The 24564-nt window shown below is 44.9% G+C and overlaps 1 protein-coding gene across 1 annotated transcript in view; it reads right to left on the bottom strand.

Moving 5' to 3' along the window:
• Positions 1-1961: 1961 nt before the first annotated feature.
• Positions 1962-24564, bottom strand: part of Cpr (Cytochrome P450 reductase) — a 39527-nt gene continuing 16924 nt past the window's right edge. The window contains exons 6-14 of the mRNA XM_084598726.1: positions 19522-19646; positions 18155-18343; positions 13355-13468; positions 12978-13096; positions 8073-8254; positions 6920-7069; positions 6558-6822; positions 5659-5890; positions 1962-5143 (exon numbers count right to left, since the gene is read on the bottom strand). Coding sequence (XP_084454852.1) covers positions 4999-5143; positions 5659-5890; positions 6558-6822; positions 6920-7069; positions 8073-8254; positions 12978-13096; positions 13355-13468; positions 18155-18343; positions 19522-19646 — 1521 coding nt within the window. The 3' untranslated portion in view covers positions 1962-4998. The remainder of the gene's footprint in view (positions 5144-5658; positions 5891-6557; positions 6823-6919; positions 7070-8072; positions 8255-12977; positions 13097-13354; positions 13469-18154; positions 18344-19521; positions 19647-24564) is intronic.

Here is a 24564-nt window from a genome sequence, read left to right on the forward strand (position 1 = left end):
TTAAATTATATGTAGCACTGCAACGAATGCCGACTAGAAGCTAACGATGGGAGGCAAATTATAGGATAGGAAGGGTAGGCTTTCGCCTCTTAAGAAACATCTAAGAGACCCCCCAATTTTGTTCCTCAATCTCGTCGCGTACGGTTCTTGTTTTTCATCATGCGCGGCCAAACCAGGCAAGCACCATGCTCAAACTTACTACGCAACAAAATCGTCAACAGTGTGCAAGCTTTGTGCGCAGTTTTAGAGCAAATACGAGCCCCCAGTTGATGCGGGTTAATTTTCCAAAACTCTTCCGACAAAGTTGCAGAACACTGTACTTCCTTCTGAGACACGAATAGAGAGTTTCAATCTTTAATCGCGACCTATATGTACATAAAAACGCAATGATTAAGGGAATATAGGCTCCAGGTAAATGCGATCCCATTTTTAAAGTGCTTTGCTGAATGATATTTCATTTAAGCAAAAACTAGCAAAAAAAAAAAAAAGACTGTAAGGACTAGGTTTTCGAAACATTACTAAACATCTTTCCTGCCATTAAATCACTCTATTTCACTCACTCACACATACAAGCACGCACGATCGGCACACATTTTTTTTTTAAGCTAAAGAAGATATGCATGTGTTGAACCAGCCCATAATTTCAACACTAGTTCAACACGAAAAATAATTTACTAGAAAAGGACATCATAAATGCATGCTCTTACAAGACCACAGCAAAAGGCAGGGCCTAGATTAACTATGGAAAATTTAGTAGCACATGCAGAGGAAAGCCTCCTAAATAATGACCCAATAACCTCTCAAAACACCCCTAACATGTCCCAGAACATTGTTTGGGACGTCCTTAAGAAGCCGTTTTGTTTCACTTCGCATGTTTTTGGGATTTTTCTGGGACTTCCTTAGGACAGCTAAATCTCTCATCAGAGTCCCTGGGATGCCTGTGTTGTCTGAGCACACACACAAATGCACACACTATAATACGAAACTCTATGAGCAGGTGACTTTAAAAGAAAGAAATGTTTGATCGAGGAGGGCTGCGATGTCTCGAAGACGAGACCTAAACATCACCAGTTGTGCAACCATGCAAATTTCGTCAAAACTTTGCACACATTCATTTAGTACTAACTCCTCTTCACTCAACCCCAGAGCTCTTGTGACTTTTCAATCTCTTATAATCATTTCTGCAGTGATGGTGCTCAGTAGCACCAGGCTGGTGGCACTAAGCTCAGTGGCAATAGCACATCACGGGGAACCAATGCACAGCTTTCATGACAAAGAGCAATGGCTGCAATTTATATTTCGTTTCCCTTTGATACATGGATCCTGTGCAAAAAGAATCTACCTACCTGCTTCATTGCTTGCCTCAGAAAAAGTGCACAAGGCTGCATTATATTTTTGTTTAAAAACAGAGAAATAATAAACTTCACCACAATAGAGGTCTCCAGCTTAATTCCGACCACCCATGGTTTGTAGCCTTGCCCAATATTGCAGTGTGCCAACATTTCCATACTTTATTCTCCACCAAAGTGCAGTACTTGCAAGAAGCCAAGACGGGAAGCCTGTGCTCAGAAAAGTTAGGCTAGTCAATTCACTTTTATGGTTTGTAGCAAAACATGGCACAAACAATGGAAAAGGGACAATAACAGCAAGTTACTGATGATTTTATTTATCCTGGAGTTTTAATGCCTGCAATATTGCTTTAACTCTTTCTCTACACGCAAATAAACTGATTGTTGACACCTATCTTCTCTTTTAGAAGCCTCTTGGAGCCTTATTTACTATTCCAAAGGTAACCAACATTGACGCACACTGGATTAAACCTTTTAGCTGTGAATTACAACCAAGTGAACCCACCACTTTCACTCCAGAAGAAAATTTTCAATTGCTTCCACATCAGCCACAACAACTGAATCTTGCTCACCGCATGACAACAGCTGCACAGTGGCTTGGTGCCACACAGGTTATAAGAAAGAGCATTGCAAATGGAAGCATGGGCTTTATTTAAACAATGTACCAGACCAAATTTAAAATATATTTCTCCCTAAAAACATTTTGTACATGAAAGCAAATATAAAATTCGAAAAAAATTTAATATTGCAATGTCAGCATGAAAGACCAAAAACACAACAGGTAGTTTTCTTAAAGCCATTCAGGTCTTCAAATAAAAAAGATACAAAAATACATCTCTATAAAATGCCTCACTTCTAGGAGCCAAAAAAACATTTGGCAACAACAATTAGACGCACCAGTAGACACACGCAGTGAACCACAAACTCTACCATGGTGCACCACGTGGAACAGTTAAAACCCGAGGCACATTTCAGGACATGGCCGCCGGCAGCAAGTAACAGTGCTTATGTACCAAGTATGTATCTAAGGCACTTGAAATGGAAGCATCTGGCTGTCCAGAAAGCATACAGCCTCAGTCACTGTTACTAAGAACAGTCAGTGTCCATAAAAAAAAAGTGCATAGCACACAGTGGAGGATGGTGCCATGCACTTTGGACCAAAAAATTACACATCACATTTTCTTCAGTCTAAGCATAAAAACTCTACCGATTAGTCAGTTCTAGTTCATGGTAAAAGAGTGACTGCACAATCAATACAGGTCCTCTTGGCCAGCATATGGATGCAGAAACTTCAGTACACAATGGATATTTCTTGGAATGGGGAGCAATACTGCTCACGAGACAAGGGCAGAGCATGCATGTCATCAACGCTACAAAACACAACGCACAAAAGCTGCACTAGAAATGCCCGATGTGCATAAAGCAGCCTGCGCTTCTCATCCCCAGACATTTTCCGAGACCTGCACAGCAGTGGAATAAATATCGAACTGCAATGGAGAAATGTGTGCGCTTGCAAAAGAAGTCACGTGCGCCACACCCCCTCCTGACCTCCGATAAAATGGTAGAGATGAGGATGTCGGCACCGTTCCTCCTTTCATCATGTGGCATGTTCAAGAAGTTGCACAACTCTACAAAGCTGGTCAGGTAGATGTACGTTTATAATGAGCAGTAAAAAAAAAAGGGTGGGGGAACTTTGTTAATAGGTTCTTCATTAACAAGTAAACAAACGCACCAGGACAACAACATATGCACATCTTGGAGAGCACTACAGTTTCACGTCACAACCACTCAAGGTCACAGTCTCAATACCACGTTAACCTCTGAAGAAGCTTCACCAAAAGTGAACTCACCAGAAACGAAACCAGATAAAAAGGCAGGCCACCCAATAACCTGAATTACATGCCAAAGATACGTGCCTTACAGAACGCAGAGCATCAGTTCAGAGGAAGCATAGGTTTAAGAGCAGATCAGATGATTGCCGACAATGACTCAATGACCTAGACACTTATTATGACCGACACTTAACATTTTATTTACAAGTGTCATGTTCGCCTTGGCAAGCTACATTCATTAGTGCACTGTAAATATATTGTAAAGGATTCTGAGCAAGAATAAAGATCTCTTTTTTATTTGAGTCATTATTTATCTGAGAACGCAATAAGATAATGAGAGAATTTTCTCTGATATTTAAAAATTTTCAGTACAGAGCCAACATCAGAAAATGATCTTTGTGAACATGCTCTCATTCGACACGCATTTTCAACTTTCACTAGCTGCACGTGATTAATTCAATATTTATCATGTTTCATGAAACTAAGGCACCTTGGAGAGAAAATTGACGCATGTACATACTACAGTCTAGGAACAAGACCATTCCTAGCATTGCATCCACCAGGGTTCTGGCACTGCGTAATATTGTGCTATGTTTGCAAATAAAATTGACACATAATATAAAGAACGCAAGGCAGTTCCACGCAAGAGAAGCAATTATTACTAGAATGATAAAATCGTGCAATCAACATCTACTTTGCTCAGCACATTGCTCACTGGTAAGCACTTTACAGGCTAACTAAATGACAGTTATCAATCTGTAATGTGAAAAAATTTTCACCAGTTAAGCGCATAAAAAAGGAAAGTCGAAAACTCACGATAAAACTAAACATGTAATTTCACACGTTACTGAACGACGGCAGTCCTAAGCACAAGAAGAGTGACAAAGAATAGCCTTAAGAAGCATACATGCATTGGAAATGAAGCATGTACACTAAATAAAACCTCTGCTGTTCACAAGCAATAGATAGGCCCAGAGTGAATTCCCGAATTTGCACGCTAAGGTGCAGTCGACAGGTTTTGCCAGTGGGGTAAAGACAGCACATTCCGGTGACAACCAAAATGCACCTTATCGCTTTGTTCCAATGCTCCCACAGTCAAGTTCACGAAACAAGCTAACCCTGAATAGTGCTAAAATGACAAAAGAGCACTAAGCGGTGTAAACGCAACTTTGTTCGAATGTCATGACAAGTACCGCTCACACACACAAACACACAGCACATTATAAACAAGCAATAACGGAATTCTATGATTATTTGCATGTGTAAACCATGCTTTCGAGTAGGCCAGTACATTTTCTCACTGACACTCTTGAAGCTCTTTGATACCAGCAAACCAAAGGTAGTAATAAGAGAGACAGGAAGAGATCCCAGCAAAGCATGAAAGGAGCAGCAAGTGAGACAAAGAAAGCGACTCGCCAAGATGAGGAGCAAAGAAGAAGCACAAGCACCACAAGGACTATGGGACACGACCAGCGTGGGACCGGGAATGTGTGCGTGAAACTGGGGTGGGCTCGCTGGTGTGCCACAGCTGCAGCCAGAGCCGTGTGGTCGAACAGTGCGTGGTGCCGGTGGCCTCGCCTCGCGAACTGACTACCAATGCCACTGAGTAGTGGGCAGGGGGGAGGAGAGAGCCCCCAGTCACTGCACCACAATTGCCGCCGTCAGCATCACCACCACAGCATCCCAGGATGTGTACACAGTCTCCAGGTAGCGAGGAACAGGCCTCGTGGTGAGCAGGGCGCGGCGGCGGCAGCGGCGGCAATGGGCAGGCCCTGCTCGGCCTGGTAATGACTTGCTAGGGTCACCGTGACGCGGCATCAACTCCAGACATCGGCCGAGTAGCGCCGTTGCGACTCCATGCGCTTGAGGTAGGCCGCTGCCTCGTCTTTCGTCATGTTTCCGTTCTCTTGGAAGATCTCTATCAGGATCTCGTGCACGTCCCGCGCCATGTTGCGTGCATCCCTGCAGGGGCGAGGGACAATGAGCAATTAGAACTCAGCTCAAGTCAGGTAACACTCAAGACGTTAATAAAAATGGCCCTGGTTCAGCTTCAGCTGCTTTGAGGCTGGTACCCGTATAAAATGTGTTTGCCACTGTCATCATCAAAAAGCATCCATGCAGGCAAGCAATGACCAGCAGGAGGTGAAGGGGGAGGGCCAGGTGAAGGAGGCAGGATAAGAGCCTCCAGCGAAAGGCATGCTTGTGTTCGATAGCTGTATGTGACTTAAGACCACCAACGCAAGTCCACTCAAAATGAGGACCACATAGATCCTACACGAGCTACACATTTCTGCACATGATTGTAACTGCATGCCAGCTAGCACCAATATTTCTGCATTCCTAGCTGCGCAATTGCTACTAAAATTCTGGGTTTTTTCTGCCAGTATGCTGTCCAATGTGCCAATATGCTGTCACACTGAAGCTTTTCTGCAAGCATGGCATGGAGTGGTGTAGTAGAGAGGGCAATCGCTGCTTACCCGCAAATGTAGAAGTGGCCATCCTTGCGGCCAATAAGGTCCCACACCTCGTCCTTATTCTGCCGCAGCAGGTGTGTCACATACACCTTGTGTGGCTGGTCACGCGAGAAGGCCAGGTAGAGCTTGGTCAACGTTCCGTTGGCCAGGTACTCCTCTAGCTCCTCCTGGTACAGGTAGTCTTCTGCTTTCTTGCGGCAGCCAAAGTACAGCACTGCCTCACCCACAGGCTTGCCTGCGTCACCCACACAGAGACAACACTACTGAGGATGCCTTCGCGAAAATGCATGCTGCCCGCATCCCAACTGGCAGGATAAAACGGTGTGTAAGGCAGTCCCGACAATGAGATGCAACAGTAACAGGTTGCACGTAAGTGCACGAAATTATGTAGGTGCTGTGGTTACTTACGCTGGTGCTTCCTAGGAAGAAAAAAAAAAAAAGGGAAGCCGGACTCAAAATAGAAGTGCAACAAGGTCTACAGCTTCTTTTCACACGAGGCATAAAAACTGCGCTGACCTTTTAAGCATTTCCAAATGAGAACCTTGTTCCTTTATGGGCAATGCATGAAAATGCATGACATGAGCATGACATCAACAAAGAAAAGCGACATGATTTTACAGTGACAACACCCTCTCGTACCAAAGCTAAGAGGTCATATATGTCTTAAAAACCCCTAGCATCACCATTTCCAATAGCAATTCAGCCTTTCTTGCTTTGCAAAGCACATTTACAAATTATAATGCTATTCATTCATGTCACCTCCATGAATACACCAGAAGGTCAGTCTCGCACAAGAGCACGAAATAAACCCACAAAATGTGAAGACAAAAAAGAACAAATAAAGTACTTCAATCCTAAATCTTAGGAAGGAAGACCGAGAAAGTGTAGGAGGCAGCGCTCACCTTCTCGACGAAGGAATTCCCTCTCCTGAATGAAGCCCCGGAATGGTGCCAAGCCCGTGCCGGGCCCTACCATGATGATGGGAACCTGAGGCCGCGAGGGCAGCTTGAACTGCGACCGCCGCACGTACACAGGCAATGTGGGCTGGGTGCCGTTGTCGGGCCGCTTGAGCGCTAGCCAGCCTGTTGCCACACCGTGGTTGATGCGCTTCGTCGGTGTCTCGTATTCCACTTTCACCGCTGTCATGTGGATACTGTCAGGGTACACCTGTGCACCAGCAGAAGAGAAATGTCCCTCTTCTCTAGCCAGCAGCTCCAACCAACAAAAACTCCAGAAGATTAGCAACCCAAGCCCCGCCATTCACCTTTGGTGACGACGAGATGGAGTAGTATCTGGCCTGCAGTCTGGGCATGAGTTCCAACAGGTGATCCAGCGGAGGGCGCGCTGACGGCAGGTCCTCCAGGATGTGCACAACGCTGCGGCAGTCATTGAGCACCCATTGCTTGTACAGGCTCTGCAAAGAGACAATGACCTCTCCATTTAGAGTCGTACAACAGTCTGCACTGCATTACTAAAACTGACTAGAAAGAAAAAATTGCTTCTAAGGCATTGTGTAACTGTATGTGCATGTATGTATGAGAGAGAGAATGCAAGGCAAAAGAGTCACCTTGTAACTGTTGTTCAAAAAGGTGCCTCAAGTTTTTGCCATGCCAAGGTGCCTGCATACTCCATAAATTAGCGAAGCTAAGCTTAATCAAACTTGGCTATGCGTGTAGCCATTCCATACTTCTTGATAAAATGTTTGAACCCTTGTCCACTAAAGGAATTAATAGTTTCCCAAGCCAAATCGTCAACTTTACATAACCACTTAGCACTTAAAAAGCTTTACCGAGCCTTACATCCTTTATATACTATGTCCAAGATAATGAGAACGGTAGGATACAAAAAAGCAACAGTCTATGGTTCCCACAGGGCACTCATCCAACCAACCAATGCAGCAAACGAACTGAACACTTTAATGTTTCATTCTATTAAGCAAGTCAGAAGGCATTGATACCCCTGCTGCTGCAGCTTCATCATATGATTAGCTTTTTGCTTAAGTAACGAGAAAAATCTTAACAATGTATTATATTTCCCTTGGTCACGCACAAACAATATGTCGCAGATGTGAAAGCAAACTGAGTTTAACAAAAACTGATGTTGCGTTCGACTAATAATGTGGTCAAACCAAAGCAACATTTTTTGGGCACTGCTTTTATCAATACAGCAAAGTTTCAGCTGCCCAACAAATAGCACGCCTGGAAATTACACTGCATTTTGCGCATTCCTTGAATTGAGGAAACACTGCAAGTGCCTGGTGAAAACCTGCATCGAGGCACAGAGATGGATCTGGCACTTGTGCACTATCATGTTCTACCAAATTTCCTTAACTACTTTGTACCTGTTAAGCAGTATGCAAGAGAAGCATAATATGAGGGGAGACCAAATTCCTCACGAAATACCCAACACAAGCTTACCTTCCCTTCGTCAGAAGAAGAGCTCATGAGTTTCAGCTTTTTCTTCTCCTCCTCGTCACTGGTGTACTCTGAAATCTCCTTCAAGACGTGCGTCCTAGGCGGAGTGGTAATGTCCACATAGTAGAGCAGAGCTGTCCTGTAGCTACAAGGGCATGGGAATGGGTGCTTCTTGGAGCTGTCCTCTGTAGAGGAGAATACACAGGTTTAGCAACAGTGAGACCGCAATACACGCTAATAATCTTGGTATGCGTGACAAATGCATACCTGTCAACCTGAAGATATCAAAATTCGTAAAACCTTTGTGACAGGGGAGGGGGGGAGGCACTTTTTTTTCTTGGTTCTAAAAAATTTACCTTTTGCGTCAAAGCGAAATCTTTGCCCTGTGGAGTAATGAGAGAAAACTCCATTGGGTCACGATTTATTTTTACAAAGCTTTTGCGGTTGCTGACTTCGCCTGCTTCAAAAACTTCTCTAAGCTTCCTCAAAGCAGGTGCCACTCTGGTGTCCTTTCACCATCAGCACTACAGTTTTCTCAGAGACAGATGAGTGAAACTTGTTGACAGAGCTGAATATTCTCTCACATTCAAAGTTACTGTGAGGAATGGAGAGTATACCCAGCATAACCATCGAAACTCTGTGGAATCTGGGCGATCCGTCGACATCTCGAACGCTTCCCATTGCGACCCCTGCATGTCACACCTTGACTCATTCAGTATGTCTGCTGGAATCTGGTAAGCTTGCAAGTTGGCAAACTCCCCTTCGAGTGCATCAACTGTTTCTTCTCTTGTTTCACCACTCTGCTCGGGCAGAATAGCAGGAAACACCATAATAAAATGAAGTACACTGCGCTGAATGAAGCAGTTTCTAGCGCCTCCACTTGAGCAACTTCAGCCATCTTCAGGTTGACGTCTTCCAACGGGAACTTGTGGTGAATATAATCACATGCTGCAGTGAAGTAGAGACATACAGCCGAGAAGAACTGCTCTTTCTCATTTGAGCTCAGCGTCTCAACTACAGAGGAGGTTGTGATGCCAATGACTATGTCTTTATCATCTTTCTGATTCTCTAAAGCTCCATACGCAACTTCAGGCAATGAATGGCATCCCTTGAGAACACCTGGCCGCACAAATAGAGTCAAGAGATCCTCGAGAAGGCGGTTCAAGAGGCCCCTGAGCGCATGAATCTGAGAAGGCTGTGACTGAAGAAGGCAGTTTGTCCTCTCAAAAAGAGGTATAACACTTTGGAAAAAAAGACAGCATTCCCTGCTTAGCTCCGATGACCAAAATACCACGGGCGCTTTTCACAGGTCACGTGGCTGGCTTCTCCAGATTCCTCGCTATGAAGCTTCAGTTTCTTTTGCTTGTGGTGCAGAATGAATTCCTTTTCTTTTTACCAAAGGTCCATCGCAGTCGGTGATTTTTTTTTCCAACACCTGCAGCAGCCTTGGGAAGGTGTGCAGCAGTCTTTGGGGCCAGTGCAGGGCTCTTGGCGATTTGTAGAGAAGTCTTGGGAATCTGGTATGACTCCAAAAACAAGCTCTGCTTGTTGCGCTGTTTTATTTCATAAAAAAAAAAAAAAAAAAAGCTAGGAAGTGGTTTCCACTGGTCTAGCAGTCTCTTCAAACATTTCCCCAAAGACAGCCAACGTGTCAGCAGATGCTTCAACATGTTCCTGACGTCAACGTCATGCACTCTTTGAAACTCTTTCAGTCGATCTTTCTGCTTTGAGCTTTTCTCTAAGTTAAAAAAAAAAAAAAAAATGTTAACCAAGGCCTCATCAACCTTTACAGGAAGACATGCAGCTCCATTTTGGGCGGCCAAGTTGATGAGGTGGCATGGGCGACCAACCCCGATCAAAGCTCATTGGGCCCCTCTCAATGAAGTCGAAACGGCGTTATTCTTGCCAATCATGACATGGACATTGTCCGAAGACAATGCCAACGGGTTTTCAAGAGGCAAACTTTGGGACTTCACTTCGTCCAGAACCAGATTTCCAATCTTTTGATCCGTGGCTTGTACCGAGGCAAAGGAGGTGACTTTCAACTCTACTGGTCTTTTAAACAAAGTATGTCACAACAATAGGGTAAAGCTGCGTATCCCTATTGTTACTTCCGTCCACAGCAATAGAAAATACCTGCTTTCTTTAGGGAATCCATCAAAGGAGTCTCTGCGTTCACGGCCATTTCACGAACAAATGCCATCGTCTTTGTTCGTCCACAGGCGTAGTGTTTGGCTTCTTCGCACTTGGGGAACATTTTACAGAAAAGTGGTCCAGCGTGATCCGTGACACTAGCGGGATGTTGTGTTCAACTAAAAATGCCGTGAAAGTGCATTCTGCACGAATCACACCGAGGTCGCTATCAACGCGTACAAAACTTGTCGGGCTTGGCTGGCTGTACGCGGTTTGCACGTATCCTTGGTGCTTTTTCGAAGCAATGTGGATCTTGATGTCGGACTTGCCACCATGTGAAATGTTAACATCACAGGCACACGTGGTGCAAAATCCGAACTTCTCTCCTTTCTTAGGCAGCACCAAGCATGGAAATTCTGACGTATAAGACTTCAAAAATGCTTGGAAGTACTGTTGCGGCTTTGAGCCCGCCATTGCACCACAAAACCGCTACTGCTAAAACACCAGAGTCACACAGTGTCAGATGCGGCCGCAGATCACACAAAAACAGAGGCCAACACCCAAGTCATCCAAACACGTGAACAAAGGCTTGCGGAGGCCGCATGGAGGCCTGACCAGCCTGACTGCAGACACTACAGCCACTAGTCTGGTGGAGGAGGTATCGAGTTTTGGATATGAATTCGTGTCCCCCCAAGTACACGACAGAAGTCACTAAACGTTTTCAGCTGCTGATGATGATGATATCACGAATATGTGTTACCCTCTCGTGGCCGCGAAAGGTATCATAATAGTGATAATAGATGTCCGCATTTTTTTTTTTTCGAAAATAAAACATTTTCCATAAAATTTCACGCAAGATTCGTAAAATCGTAAGACTGGTCAAATTTCGTACATTTTACGGAAAATTCGGAAGAGCCACAACGTTAACCTACATGCAGAACCCCTAAGCGGAAAGTTTTGTGTTGTTAGCCATGCCTGGATGCTGAGCAAGTGGCGCACGCGGAAATAAGCAGAAAGTTCGTTTTGGGCCCCGGCACAGCGTGTCGTGTCGTTTTTACGTGCGGGCATAATGGCCTCCAAGGGTAGCCACCGACTACCGCCCGGCCATCCGCACTCAGAGCATCTCCTGCCCGCTCGAACAGCAACAAACTTGAGTGTAATGAAATCCTTGATGTAATGAAGAAAATATTTTGGTTCTCATAACATTGTGTCTTTAGTCTGAATATACCGAAGTAAATGTTATCGCACTTTCAATGCACCAAATTTCCCTGATGGCATGGAAAAAACCCGAGAAAAAATTGTAACGTGAGCTTAAATGTTTGAGTGGGTCGTGCACTGAAACAGATGATGGAGCGTGCACATTAAAAGGTTAAAAAAATGTGAGAATGACGATGTGCGCCACCATTCGGGCTAGTATGGGCAAGGTTTACAAACTCAGTGTGGGTAAATCTACTAGACAGAACGAACATGTGCGCAATACACGGCAAGCCAGGTCAGCCACAGCTCAAACACTCTTGTTCAAAATGGGAGCCAAAGGCAGCATGGCATCTGTGCCCAAAGGGAGCACACTGCGATTAGTGTATTTATGCCCGAAAAACTCGGTAAAAGGGCTGGAAGGGTCAGCACACCTGTCAGCCTAAAAGCATTGCTACCTATACAAACGCTGCATGCCTCTGCATGGCATTGGGATGTGCATTTCGAAACGGCGACAGAGTGATTCCTGCAAGACCCGATTAGTAGTCTGAGTAATCTCCGGAAAATCCCCCCCCCCAAAAAAAATGAAAGAAAGAAAAGAAAAAGAACTGCTTCAAAAATCGCGAACTTCATTTCTCAGCCTATTCTATTTGCAAGCAATGACCACAGCACGATCCGCATCCCGTTACTGTGATACGCTCCTGTGCGCAGTCGTGAGCGATGAAAGTGCAGACTTTGTTTACGCATATTAAAACATCAAAGTTTGATATGACTTCATCTTTAGTGTTCAGTGAAGTTCAGAAATCTTGTCTCGGTCTTTCGAAATCGCGGCTGTTGATAGGACAATGCTAAACCATCTGCAGAGACCGATTTGCTTTTCCCCTCGAGTCAATTTCTTGCAGCGAAAACTGCTTTCGATATCGTCTTGCTGGCTGCAATCATCGTCGGATATCTCACAAACTTTGCAAATAATCCGCGATAAAAAATATCTTCCTGCACGCACGAATGGTAGAAACAACTTATCGACGAACGACACACAACATAGGAAGAAAGAAGGCATGCAGCTAGGCATGCTGGCTACCACGTATTAAGCCACTGCTTTGTGGTGGCGCTAGAAGTTGACACCAGATATGGTGATGATGATAGCTACAGCCCACAAACCACAAACACAGAAATGGCAGTTTCTGTTCCATGCGAGAGTTGCGGCATTGTTAATTTCGGCCAAATTCGTCACGCTGATGCTCCTTGATTACGGAAGAAAAATAAACTATAATTAAAGTTTGTAGTTCTGAGATATTTTCACATTGAAAATATAGGAAATCTGTTGAAGATAAGACTTCATTAATTTGAAAAAATCATTAATGTAATGTTCGCAGTAAAACGATCTGACTGTATAACGCTTATTTTTTTTTTCTCCCTCGGTGCTAAACAGTTTACAGGAAACGTCAGCACAAGAATTGTGACCTGCTAGAAGCCAGCTGTTCGATGGGCTTCGAGTCCGTTCAGTATGCACATGTAAAGGAGAAGGGCTACAGAAGTATAGGAGGAAGTCGGTATTGTACAGGATTGCGGTTCACATACCATCAAGGTTTTTGAGCGTGATGATCGTGTCCAAGTCCACCTTAAGCATTTTTCCAAGGTTCTCCACGATTGCTATGTCGTTCATCGGGTAAACCGCCACGTGGTCACCGGCATCATACCTTTGGGAAGAAGGACAAATCACAGGCTTAAAGAAAGGAAAATCAGGCAAGTCCTGCATCAGCTTGCTAGCAGTGTTTAGGTTCTAAACGTGATCTATATGCTTACACAAGCCACATAGATGCCTTTCGGCTACCTCAGTGTCAACTCATTTAGAACAAATCAAGCACATATGGAGGCAAAAGATGCATGACGCACGTGACAGTGGAAGCAGGCAATATTGGCCTGCAGTCAAAATGTCGAAAGGGAGCAAAACTTGCCTCATCTTCGAGCCAGCAATGCTTATCTCGATGTGCATGCATGAACGAGAGCCACGATAAAGCTCCTTGTGGACTCTGACGGGGGCCAGGAATGGATTCTTTGCATCAAAAGGCCTGTGCAAAGAGAAAGGCAGGTTAGTTATGCACGGGCAGTGCACGGGGCAATCCATGGTAAAGGTCCACAATTCTAATTATGCACAGCGGTCCACTTATACGTATAAAAAAAGAGAATCATCGGAGATTCATACATGCATTGGTGCTAGCTGACTGAACTGGTAACCTTAATGTGTCAGTAGAAGCTGCTTAACTCTTTCGTTACCATGCCACTCTTGATGTGATCACCGGTGATCGAAAATCTCGAAGTTCAAAATTCGTGCCCCCCCGCTCCGTAACAGATTTGTGCTGAACTGTCTAGTTTGCACTTCACACACTGTACTTTTGTATTCGGCATGTTTAGTTGCTTTTTTTCACATACCGGCTATTTTTCAAATGCCTTTGAAGTTCAGGGTGCAGCGTGGAATGCTGGCAACATGGCATCAACCTCAAGATCAGCGCTCGCAAAAAAAAAAAAAAAAAACTTTTGGGCGATTTTGTCACATCAGGAGGCAGAGTTGTTGGGCGCTATAAGCAGCAGTAGCTCAAAAGACAGTGGTGCATCCTCGGATTTTGATCTCAATATTAAAAATCAGGAACAGCCCGGAACGTTGGCGGCTGCGAGCGCGTTTTGTTTCGGTTTCTGCCTATCAACTGTTTTCAGAGTCTGCATGATGAGGAAAACTGGTCTGGGTATCGGGCATGTAGAAGTGTAGGGTATGGAGCAGTCCGAGTCTGCAAGCTTCGCCAGTGTACGGCCTGCGCTATGGTGAAAGAGGGGGCGATGGTGCATATTCCCTTCATTTGTCACGGTAGTACAAGAGAATATCACGGAAGAAGAGCAGGCGCTCCCCGGCCTGTAGAGGGGGCTCCATTCCTCTAGCCCAGAGTGTAACACCTCAGGCTAAGAAATACAAGAGAATACAGTCGAACCCGGTTATATCGAACCCGGATATATCGAATGTTGGTTATATCGAACTAATGGAATATCCCCTTGAAAATCCCATGTAAAAGTATAGGAAAGCCGCGTCATATATCGAACTCAATTTCACCGGCCGTTCGATATATCGAACTCCGCACCACGCACTGGAAAGTGCGCCTTCCCCAAAGACGATCGCATCACCCTTGGCCGTTTGCCGCGTGACGTTTTCAAGCCATGCGCCGAAGGAATGAGGGGACAGTTCGGCGACGGCTGGTCTGGGCAGCCCCGCGCCCATACCCCAAAGGCGCGCGCGCATCTGCAGTTATCCTTTCCCGCGCGCCAGTACATGACGTTTGCAAGACATGTGCGTGGGTGTGCCCATTCTTTTGCCGAGCTATCTCTTTCCTTCAGCACGCGCTTACGCATGCGTCAAGCCAGCTCAGCCCGTTTTCAGACAGAGGTCGGACGCTTTCTCCAGCGTGTGTTGCGAACACTCTGCGCGCGGCGGCTGGCGTAGCTATGGCGCCTGCGGACGTTAAGAAGCAGCAGATCTCTCCCTCTCTGCGTTTTTTTTTTTTTTTTTTTTGCGAGAGTTATCTATTCTTATCGCTGTGCTGTACGCGGAGCGCAGCGTAAGATATGGCCGGCTGCGGACGTTAAAAAGCATTTCTTTTTTTGGGGGGGGGGGGTCATTTGTTCTTGCACCTATGAATCAACGAAAGCATGCGGTCAGCTGCGATCATGACACCCGCCCCAAGCGCGGCGTGATAAATGGAACCAGGCTTGTGCAATCAAGCCATCACGGGTACTCTGCCAAGTTCGCTCCCCGCCACAGCAGGAGCTATCAGAAGATAAACGCCGGCGCGACGTTATCGCTGCGCAGCATCTTGGCACGCTGCCAAGAAATGAGCTGTGGATGAGACGACCGAAACGGAGTGCGCGCTCGCGATTTCTGCCGCGGCGACACAGATACCTTGTTCCGCTGCCGCGGTGGCTCGAGCGGCGAGAGGGACGCAGTTCCAACAAGTTGGAAATTTTTAGCTCTGTCGCTGCCGCTCGTGGCTGAGATCGCTGAATCGCTTGCATGTGAGCGAGCTGGCCTTAACGCTTTTTTTTTTTCGCTTTCCAAATTCTCGGGCGCAAAAGTGAAGGGTGGGTTCATTATGCGAGTGGGTTGATTACGCGACAAATACGGTATCGTTTTTTCGCATCGTAAGAGCCATCACAAGCCGGTTTTTGTATATCGAATTATCAATATATCGAACTATTTCACGATCCCCTTCGAGTTCGATATATCCGGGTTCGACTGTATCACAAAAGAAGAGCAGGTGCTCGCCGACCTGTAGAGGGGGCTCCATTCCTCTAGCCTAGAATGTAACACCTCGGGCTAGGGAATACAAGAGAATATCACGGAAGGAAAGCAGGCACTCCCCGGACTGTAGAGGAGGCTTCATTCCTCTAGCCCGGAATGCAAGACCTCGTGCTAGGGCCTCCTCATTGCCAGGGAGGCCGGCATGAGCTGGAGTCCAGATGAGGCTTATGGGGCGCCGTGGCTGGTTTGTTCTTATTCGGAGCTCATCCATTCAACAAAAAGATGCCATGATTGAAATTTATGTCATCCGTAGTGCCTTGGCAACAAGTAGGGAGACGCCATTCCACCATCGCAAAGAAGGATTTTGTTTTGCCCGAGTATAACTCTGGGCATCGACCTTATATTGACACTCTATAACAGGCCTTTGTTACAGAATTGTGTTGCTGGCGGAGACTCTTGAGAGTTCCTTGGACGGCCAGAAAATCAAATCAGTCAATATTGTCGACCATAAACCCTGACTGCTCATTGGAGGGCCAAATTCTAAGGTTAAAGCTCGGCTACTTTAGTCATCTGATCAGAAGAGAGGAGTCACTGGAGAAAGATTTGATGTTGAGAAAGGTTGAGAGTCACCGGAGAAGGGGTAGGCAGCGAACGCGATGGTTAGATGGCATCCTCGAGGCGCTGCAGATGAAGTTATGTGATGTTAGGAAGATAGTGAGAGACCGGAAAGCGTGGCGTGATATGGTCCATAGGGTCACGAAGAGTCGGACACGACTGAACGACTGAACTGAACTGAACAGGCCTTCTGGCTGCTATGGGTGTAAGGTTTGCCAAAGCAGCCGATTTCTTCAAACTGTTTTTCTCCGCGGTAGTTCTAAATGCCATATGCCTGAACACCAACAAGCATGCATTCACAGTCACCAAACCAAAGCTTTGATTGCTCATTTTTCGGATACGCTCAATTAGTCGGCTTTTTTCGTGGCCCCGCAAATGCTTCATAGAGCTAGAGTATGAGCACCTGAAATTTCTGATGCATTGTGACTGACCCACTTTTCAGACTTTATTCGCCCCGCCACTATTTGATAATAAAATACAGTAAAAGCTCGTTAATTCAAATTCCACGGGGCCGCCAGGCCAGTTCGAATTAACCAAAATTCGAACTAATGAAAGTGAGCAAAAATGAAGGCGTTTGATGCCCGGAGGGCACGAAAAACATTTATTTAGCAAAAAAGTCTGTTATCATCTTCTGCTTCTTCTCTCTGAGGGCTACCGTACTCACTCGGTCTTCTAGCATGCGAATGCGACGCAGGGAGTCTTCTTTGGCTTCTCCAGACAACACCCGGAAGACAAGATTATGTCTGTCTCTAAAGCGGTGAAACCATCCTTCGGAGGCGACAAAATCTTCCACATTCAAGCGCAGGGCGAAATCGGCCGCCTTCGCCATGATAATTGGGCCGCTCAGTGGAATGTCAGCGCTTCTCATTTCTTTCACCCACGTGATCACAGCGGTCTCAATTTCCGGATACTTGGCTAACCGAAGCCTTTTTCTGTTGCTGGCGAAATCTTCGGCTTCATAGGCATCCTCGATGGCCTTCCTATTTCGGACGTACGTCGACAACGTGCTTGGTGGAATCCCGTGCTCTTTCGCGATTTCCACTTTGCTGGCCTTCCGTTCATCCACCTCGCGTAAAATAGCCACTTTATCCTTCACCGTCTTGGCACAGTATTTCCCACGCGAACACATCTCGCGGACACAAGCTCACAACAAGCGGCGTGCAAAACGAGGGCTCACGAAATGCAACACGAAACCGTGGTCGATAACACTAAAACGTCGTTCCTCGAAGGAGTCGCGGCAGGAAAGACTGTTTAGTACTTGTTCCAGCACCCTAGCGGCGCCCCGATGGTTGTGCCATCTATCGTTCTGCCGTGAAAGCTTCCAACGATGGTTTTTAACAGCGCCGCTTGGCGGCGCGCAGTTCGAATTATGGGTGGCGGCGCCAATTTTTGAGTGAATTAACGAGCTGTTACGCGCATAGACTTCTATGCACTGCGGACTGGACCACGATGACTATTTTGAATTATCCAAAATTTCGAATTAACGAGTTGTGAATTAACGAGCTTTCACTGTAATAAATTTGAAAATAATAAATTCATTAATTCACTGTCACCAAAATGATGGCCTTCCATCCCCTGCAGCACATTATTATAGAGTGTCTACTGCCTTAGAATCCCTGCATGGCATAACCTGAGGCAAGAAATGGAAAGTCATACGTCTTAAACACTACATTTGGTTTTTCCCCGCCACGTCAGTAGTCCGAAACATAGCCGACACAGTGTAACTTTTTTTTCTTCATTAGAGCAAACGAGTTCAGGTGTCCCCTCAAGTTTCATAAGTCCCCTCAAATTTCATAACGGGAGGGTCGGAAAAAACAAAAAATTCACACAGCACTGATGACAGAAATGAGAAACTTGCATTTTCTGTGTGGCATAGGAGTTGAGGCGTGCTATCTCCCCATGGAAGACTTTCTCATCGGGCAGGTCAGTGTGAACAATGAGCTGGTATTGGCGCAGGTTGATGTCTTCGCCAGAGGTCTCCAGGTGGAAGCTCTCGCACACCGCATTCCAAAAGCGTTCCTTCCAGGTAACAAAATCTTCCTCAATGCTGCAAACCAACAAGGAGACACGGGTGACCAACTGCATCACACCCTTACACCAGATCACACTCAACAACCAGAAAGAACTGGCTCCAAGCAGAGCGCACCGCATTTTCCTTAGTAAGAAGCAACGTAGCAAGTTTCCTGACGATGGCCTGCGCTGTCCTCAACCGCTAGAGTGTGCAAAAGTTAGGCTGCCAAAGGCAGAGACAGCTCTTTTTAATGCTGTCATGAAAAGCAATATGTACGAGTGTACATGCTGCGAACATAAGCCTTGTTGTCTAGGCCATCTGAAAAGCTGACACAAAAAAGAAAGTGATCCAGTTGAACACTATCACTTGAGACTATTCACGAAAGGAAATGGCTGTTTGTACGATGGACAGAATGAGGTAAAAAAAAAGAAAGACATATGTTAGCGCTAAGCTATATTATTACAGAAGCAAGGGTTGCTCCCATTAACCGCTATAGCTTTAATGCTGAAAGACCCGGAATGACTGTACCCAGTACTGCACCACTGTTCCACAAGAGGAAACAGACACAAAAAAACTATGCGCTGCAGTACCTTTTTCCAAGAAATATCTCGGCTCTTCAAAAAATTAACTGTAGTTTAGCTTGTGATTAAACTTGGAGTTACGCGAGAGCAATCTGCAAGGATACGCTTAGGTTCGGCTTCAAAGTAAAGACATGACTTTTGCACATAGTAGTTTACTTTATGGTTTCAGCTTTATTTATGCCATAGGAGAATCATTTCACGTATGAGCACCCCTTGCCTCTCATCAGAGATCATTCTCATTCGGGTGTATAAGACTTCTAGTGGTATGACAGTCTCCAAGTCGAACTCCCAAGACACACTGCCGTCACAAAGTTTGAATGAACATTCTGTCCTAGCAACTCGCTGTTGCTGTTTGCCTCCACCAACTGCCGAGCTATCAGCTATCTTCTTTTCTTCTCACGGACAGGCATGGCAAAATGGTGAGACTGTGGCAAATGTAGCTCTCTCTACAAAACACACCCCCAGCTCAACTTCCAACGTACACCATTCACTGCTTCCAGTGCTAACACGTCCTCACAAATAAGTTAAAGATGGCTCAAAAAGGCTCATCAGCAACAACGCTTCATGGCAGAAAAGCACTGACAATTTTCATAATCTGCCGTGCAAGCTGTGGAAAAGAAACGAAGCACTTACTTCGCATCGTCATCACCCAGGCCCAGTTCAAAGACACGGGTGGCCCCCAGTTCCTCCATCCGTTTGTCGACATACTTCCCCATGGCATTGAAGTGCTCGTAGGTCTTGTTGCCTAATGCAAATACCTGTGTGAAAAATGCAAAAAAGCTAAGTAACTCAACACAAGTACCCACGCACACTTCATGAAGCAGCAAGAAACTGTGCACAGTTTTGAGGCATTCGTGCAAAATTTGAAAAGCTGAATGAATGAATGAATGAACATTTATTGGCCTTTCTCTACCAATAAAAGTATATTCATTCATTCACTTTGCTTTTGTTGATTTGGTTTGTGGGGTTCAACGTCCCAAAGTGATTCAGGGTACAAGAGACGCTGTAGTGGTTAAATTTACTTATCAAAACTTTGTATTCTTTAAAATTCTTATCTTCCTTTGCCTCTAACTCTTGCTCAAAAGAATCGTTTATATAAAATGGCTATCCAGGTGGTTGAAATTACTCCAAAACCCTCCACTATGGCTCCTCTTTCTCTCTTTCAACTTTCACTCCCAATTTCCTCCCTTCTTTTACAGAGGGGGGTTCAGGTGTCCACAGAACAAATGTGACAAATACTGCGCCTTTCCTTTCCTGTGAACCAATTATTATTAATATTATTATTATTCCAAAGAAGTGCAAAAAAAAGTAGAACTACTAAGGAAATGATTAGTTGCCGTTGCTGCACAGCAATTGTAGCCACTCCTTGCAACAGAATAGTCGCAAGAAAAATGAACCCTGAACATAATTCTAAACTCTGGCAAGATCAGCTTAACCTGCAATTGAGAGTCGAGATAAAATACCAAGAAACTAAAGCTAAAAACTGCACCTTTTCCAGAGCCAAGCCCACAATTCCTGCTTTCTCACTTTTCGAAAACTGAGTTGCAAACCAGTGATACAAACTCTAAAAATCCTGCTCTCACGAAGGGCCTACAGGTTTCCTTCCATGGCCTCTTTCTCAAAAGCATCCATTATATTCAGGGAAATAGAGTAAGGCAAAAATAAAATCCTCTGCATCACTACAGCTGAACTATGTACGTGAATTATTCCCAGCAGCTCGAGCCACTTCCTCGAAATGTCGCAGCTGTCTACAGCAGGCCATTACAAAGAGAAAAAAAAAAAAAAGCAAGAAAGGAAAAATGTAGAGCAAACAGGGCAATGTCACAGGAAACGACATGGTACATGCAGGTACTTCAGTCCAACCTCTGACGCACATTCAACGTACACCTCAGTTTGGTGCCCATGTCATTTCCTCGTGCAACTACTGCAATTTCTGGAATACACACTGCAGCTTACACGTTTAAATGTTAAAGGAACGAAGAAACATAAATAGGGATAAATGTTTCAACTCATTTTAACCCACCCAATATATTATGCAACAACTCTGACTTTCACAAATCATGACCAAGCCCTGACAAACATTTTTCAGCAGTGATTGCTCGACAAGTGAAGCAGCTCCGGCTTTGAAAAGAAGCCACAGCTACTCTTTTTCGATGCCGCACATGGGCTGTAGATGTCTTCGTAAAGTTCAGTACAAGCTCCGAGCTTAGCGTGCAACCGGCATCTACTGATTGCAAGCACCGCATAGACTGAATCGGGCAGGAAACAAACGTTACTAATTTCCTGAAGTGGGTATGTGCCGTAAGAGGTCTTAAAAATGGATGGTTCGCAACTTACGTCAGTCAATATAATTTCCCATAGTAAAAATTCGCACTCCAAACCATCATAGCCTCGGTCACAGACTTTTCAATGCCAACCTTTGTTACAATCAGTACTTCAAGCAGCACGAAAAAACGAGAACCATGATCACCAATAAAACCTGATCCGCCAAGTCCGACCTTCGCGTTATCTTACAATATATTCAGAAATAACAAGAAAGCTACACAGCTAGCACTGTCACTAGAGCGGTGTTTCTTCATCGGCCAAGCTTTATTACGATGCTTTTCATGGTGAGTAACCAACTTGCTTCTACCGAGATATTAGATAACTTGATTATTTGCTTTTTCCTGGGCATGTAATCTAGAGGTAACGTATGCAAGTTTGCCCCACCTGTGACGGCTCAGTACGAACACCAGCGGTGTGTAGAAGATTCAATTTTATTTATGTTTTCTGCTTGTACTTGTGCTCCACAACAAATGGTAATTATATTATTAGCCTGTTGCCATGGCTACGAGCAAAATGCAACTTGAAATGCAATTAACTCCGTTTGCCAGGTATCATCTCAAGAGCAGTGCTGAAAGCGGCCATACGGCGGCGACACAGTATGCGAAAGTTGAGAATACCTTAAACAGAACACTCAGTTGCAAGCCAGACAAATAAAACAAGCGTCATTACTTTGACCACCATTCATTACACTACTTCAAAGAAAAATGAACGACTGTGCCATAGAGCAAGAGTCAATTACGAAGCACAGTGGTGGAATGCCCTGATGCAAGAAGCAGCTAATATGGTGCGTTGTGCTCGGTTCAATGGCACGTAGGCAACTGAGGCCACAACGCACCCATTGCACGGTCTCGTATATGTCACCTATGTGAGAGGAAGTTAAAAAGTTTATTTAAAATATTGTAATCAGTTTAGAAGCTTTCCTTCCTTTGTATCTGCAGTGAAAGCTCCTTTGTAAGGAAGTGTTACGTTACCCCCCGGACCGCTATTTCCATTTTTGCATGTTGCAGTGCATTTCTCTCGTCCACGATGTCGATGCCAAGTTTGATTTTCTTTTACTGTTAGAACGGCATTCTTCCATGGCTGGCCATTAATCATTTGCAGTGTAAACTGTTTTGATTTCCCTCCATGTATCTACTTCTGCTCAGACTGCCAGAAAGCAGTTGGCAGTACAGAACAAATTAATTAGTAATTGTCTGCCTGCGCAAACTTGCAAGCTGCTTAAGCACGCTTGTGCTAATTTGATGTGGCAAGGAGAAAGAGGTGTTACCAAAAGACTCCTTGTTCAAACCGTGTCTGACACCTGCATTTTCATTCGCGGAGGGCTGCTTTAGATTCCATTATAATTGGAAAACCAACGACCACCGGCTAGAAAAACGAAGGTGCAAAGAGTTCACACAATTCGCTTTGAACATGACATGCCGTGACCCCCAAATGCTTCAGCTGTCTTTAATCAAAAATTTTTTACCATATCTCCTCCTCGAGCAAGTCGAAATCCCTGGCAAAGTAAGGCAGGCACTATCCCAGAACGGCACCGAAATTAAAAATGGAGACAAAATTTTCCCTCCAGAAAAAGACAAGGAAAATAGAGCTCAGTTCACATGGATTTTCTCTTCATCTCTTATTGGGCTGATCAGGCTTAAAGGTGGTGAAATTGGCAGTGAAGTTGAGAAGTTGGGGGAGGGGATGAAGCCTACTCTTCAAATAAAGCAAGCTTCAAAAGCAAGGCAGAGTATAATGAATTATTAAATTTATGCCCAAATAAAACTTGAGCAAAAAAAGCAGTACACTTTAGTCTTCTTGCAGAAAAAAAGAAGAGGCCAAATTTATAAAATGAACAAAGATGTAATGCCAGTGAAACACATTCACATAAAATATCAAAACACAAATAATTGTTTTTTAAGAAAACAAGCACTCTACATGATTGTAGGCAAAAAAAGCCCTAAATGTACAAAGCCTTAATTTCTGTCAAAATACTGTGAAAAGATAAGGGTGTACATGTGAACTATCCTGGGATTCAGTGCTCTCTTTATCCAGTTCTTTGTGCCTGTTGCCTTTGTGGGTGCTGTCAGCTGCAAGTCACAAGGGGTGGAGACACCAAATTTGTACTTGGCGCATTTTTTGTTTTAGATGCTTCTTAATATTCCAGGAAGCACAATACACGCTCCAAGGTTCATATATTCCCAGTGAATAATTTATTATCGCACCACGTATGCAAACAAACAAATTTTTGTTTTTGGTTTCTGGTCACCGAGAGTTGGATACTGATGTCACTGTCTAGGAAGCGTGGCCACTCTGCCTGTTCATGTGGGCTCACAAATCTGTGGCGCATACGCTTCATCGCCTGCTCTCGCGAATCAGTGCTGTTCCGACTGCCGGCAAACGAGCAACACCAGAAATAGGCACTGCAAGTTGCAGCAGCTCCGATTCCCACCACAACGTGTCTGGATCCGACTCCAATAAGGACACTGACTCTTTCTTACGGCAGCAGCGAGGAGGACAATCAACGCGGTTCATTCGGAATCCGTGGACAATCATTTCGTATTTGATATGCTAGACAGGGGCGAAGAAAAAGGCAAATGCCATGCTAGAATTTTCAACAACAATTAACGACAAATAAAGCTCAACAGAGAAGTAACGTCGACCGTAGGTATAGTGCCAATGAGTGACGTATTCGAAGACAGCACGCAGGTGGTGGACTGTTCACGACAGCTATTCGCCGCGAAATCGATTTAAAGATGGCACCACCGTCGCTCTGATAGTGTGAATCGGCAGCCGGCAGCGCTCGCAGAAACGCACGTGTCGTAGGTCTGCTTCTGAGTTTACGGCAGGGTTGTTGGCAATGAGAATGTGCCTTCTGCAATTCATTATTGATTTATTGCTTACAGTCTTCCAATATTGCAAAAAAAAAAAATTGCCGATGCAGCAAAAGAAGAGCGGATTTTAGGAAAACAAGACAAGCAGCCACCCGTCTTTTATATTTACTAGCATGGCTTTGCACGCTTGGTGCGTTGTACCGCGCTCAAGGGCCTGAAGTGCACCACTTGCTAGTGACAGCTTTGTTTTTCTAGCCGCCTTTTCAACAGTGTGCGCGTATCTTAAACCCACTCAGATACAAGGTTCCTGCTCTGACCTGCAGTATTTTAGAATGAATGGAAACAGCCGAGTTCTTTATGTTGTACTTGAGTCAAAGATTAATCAGGTTAAATGTAACAGTGACAGCGTACTGCCCAGCGGGTTGCCATAGACTGAGTGCACTTCAATTCTGGCTAGACAACCAGGCACAACTATTCCCCCAAAAATGAAATTACCTCGACACTGGACAGGAAGCCTCGCCACACAGGAAAGCTGGCT

The sequence above is a fragment of the Amblyomma maculatum genome, chromosome 3, assembly GCF_055883805.1.
Source record: "Amblyomma maculatum isolate TAMU_Amacu chromosome 3, ASM5588380v1, whole genome shotgun sequence".
Taxonomy (NCBI): Eukaryota; Metazoa; Arthropoda; class Arachnida; order Ixodida; family Ixodidae; genus Amblyomma; species Amblyomma maculatum.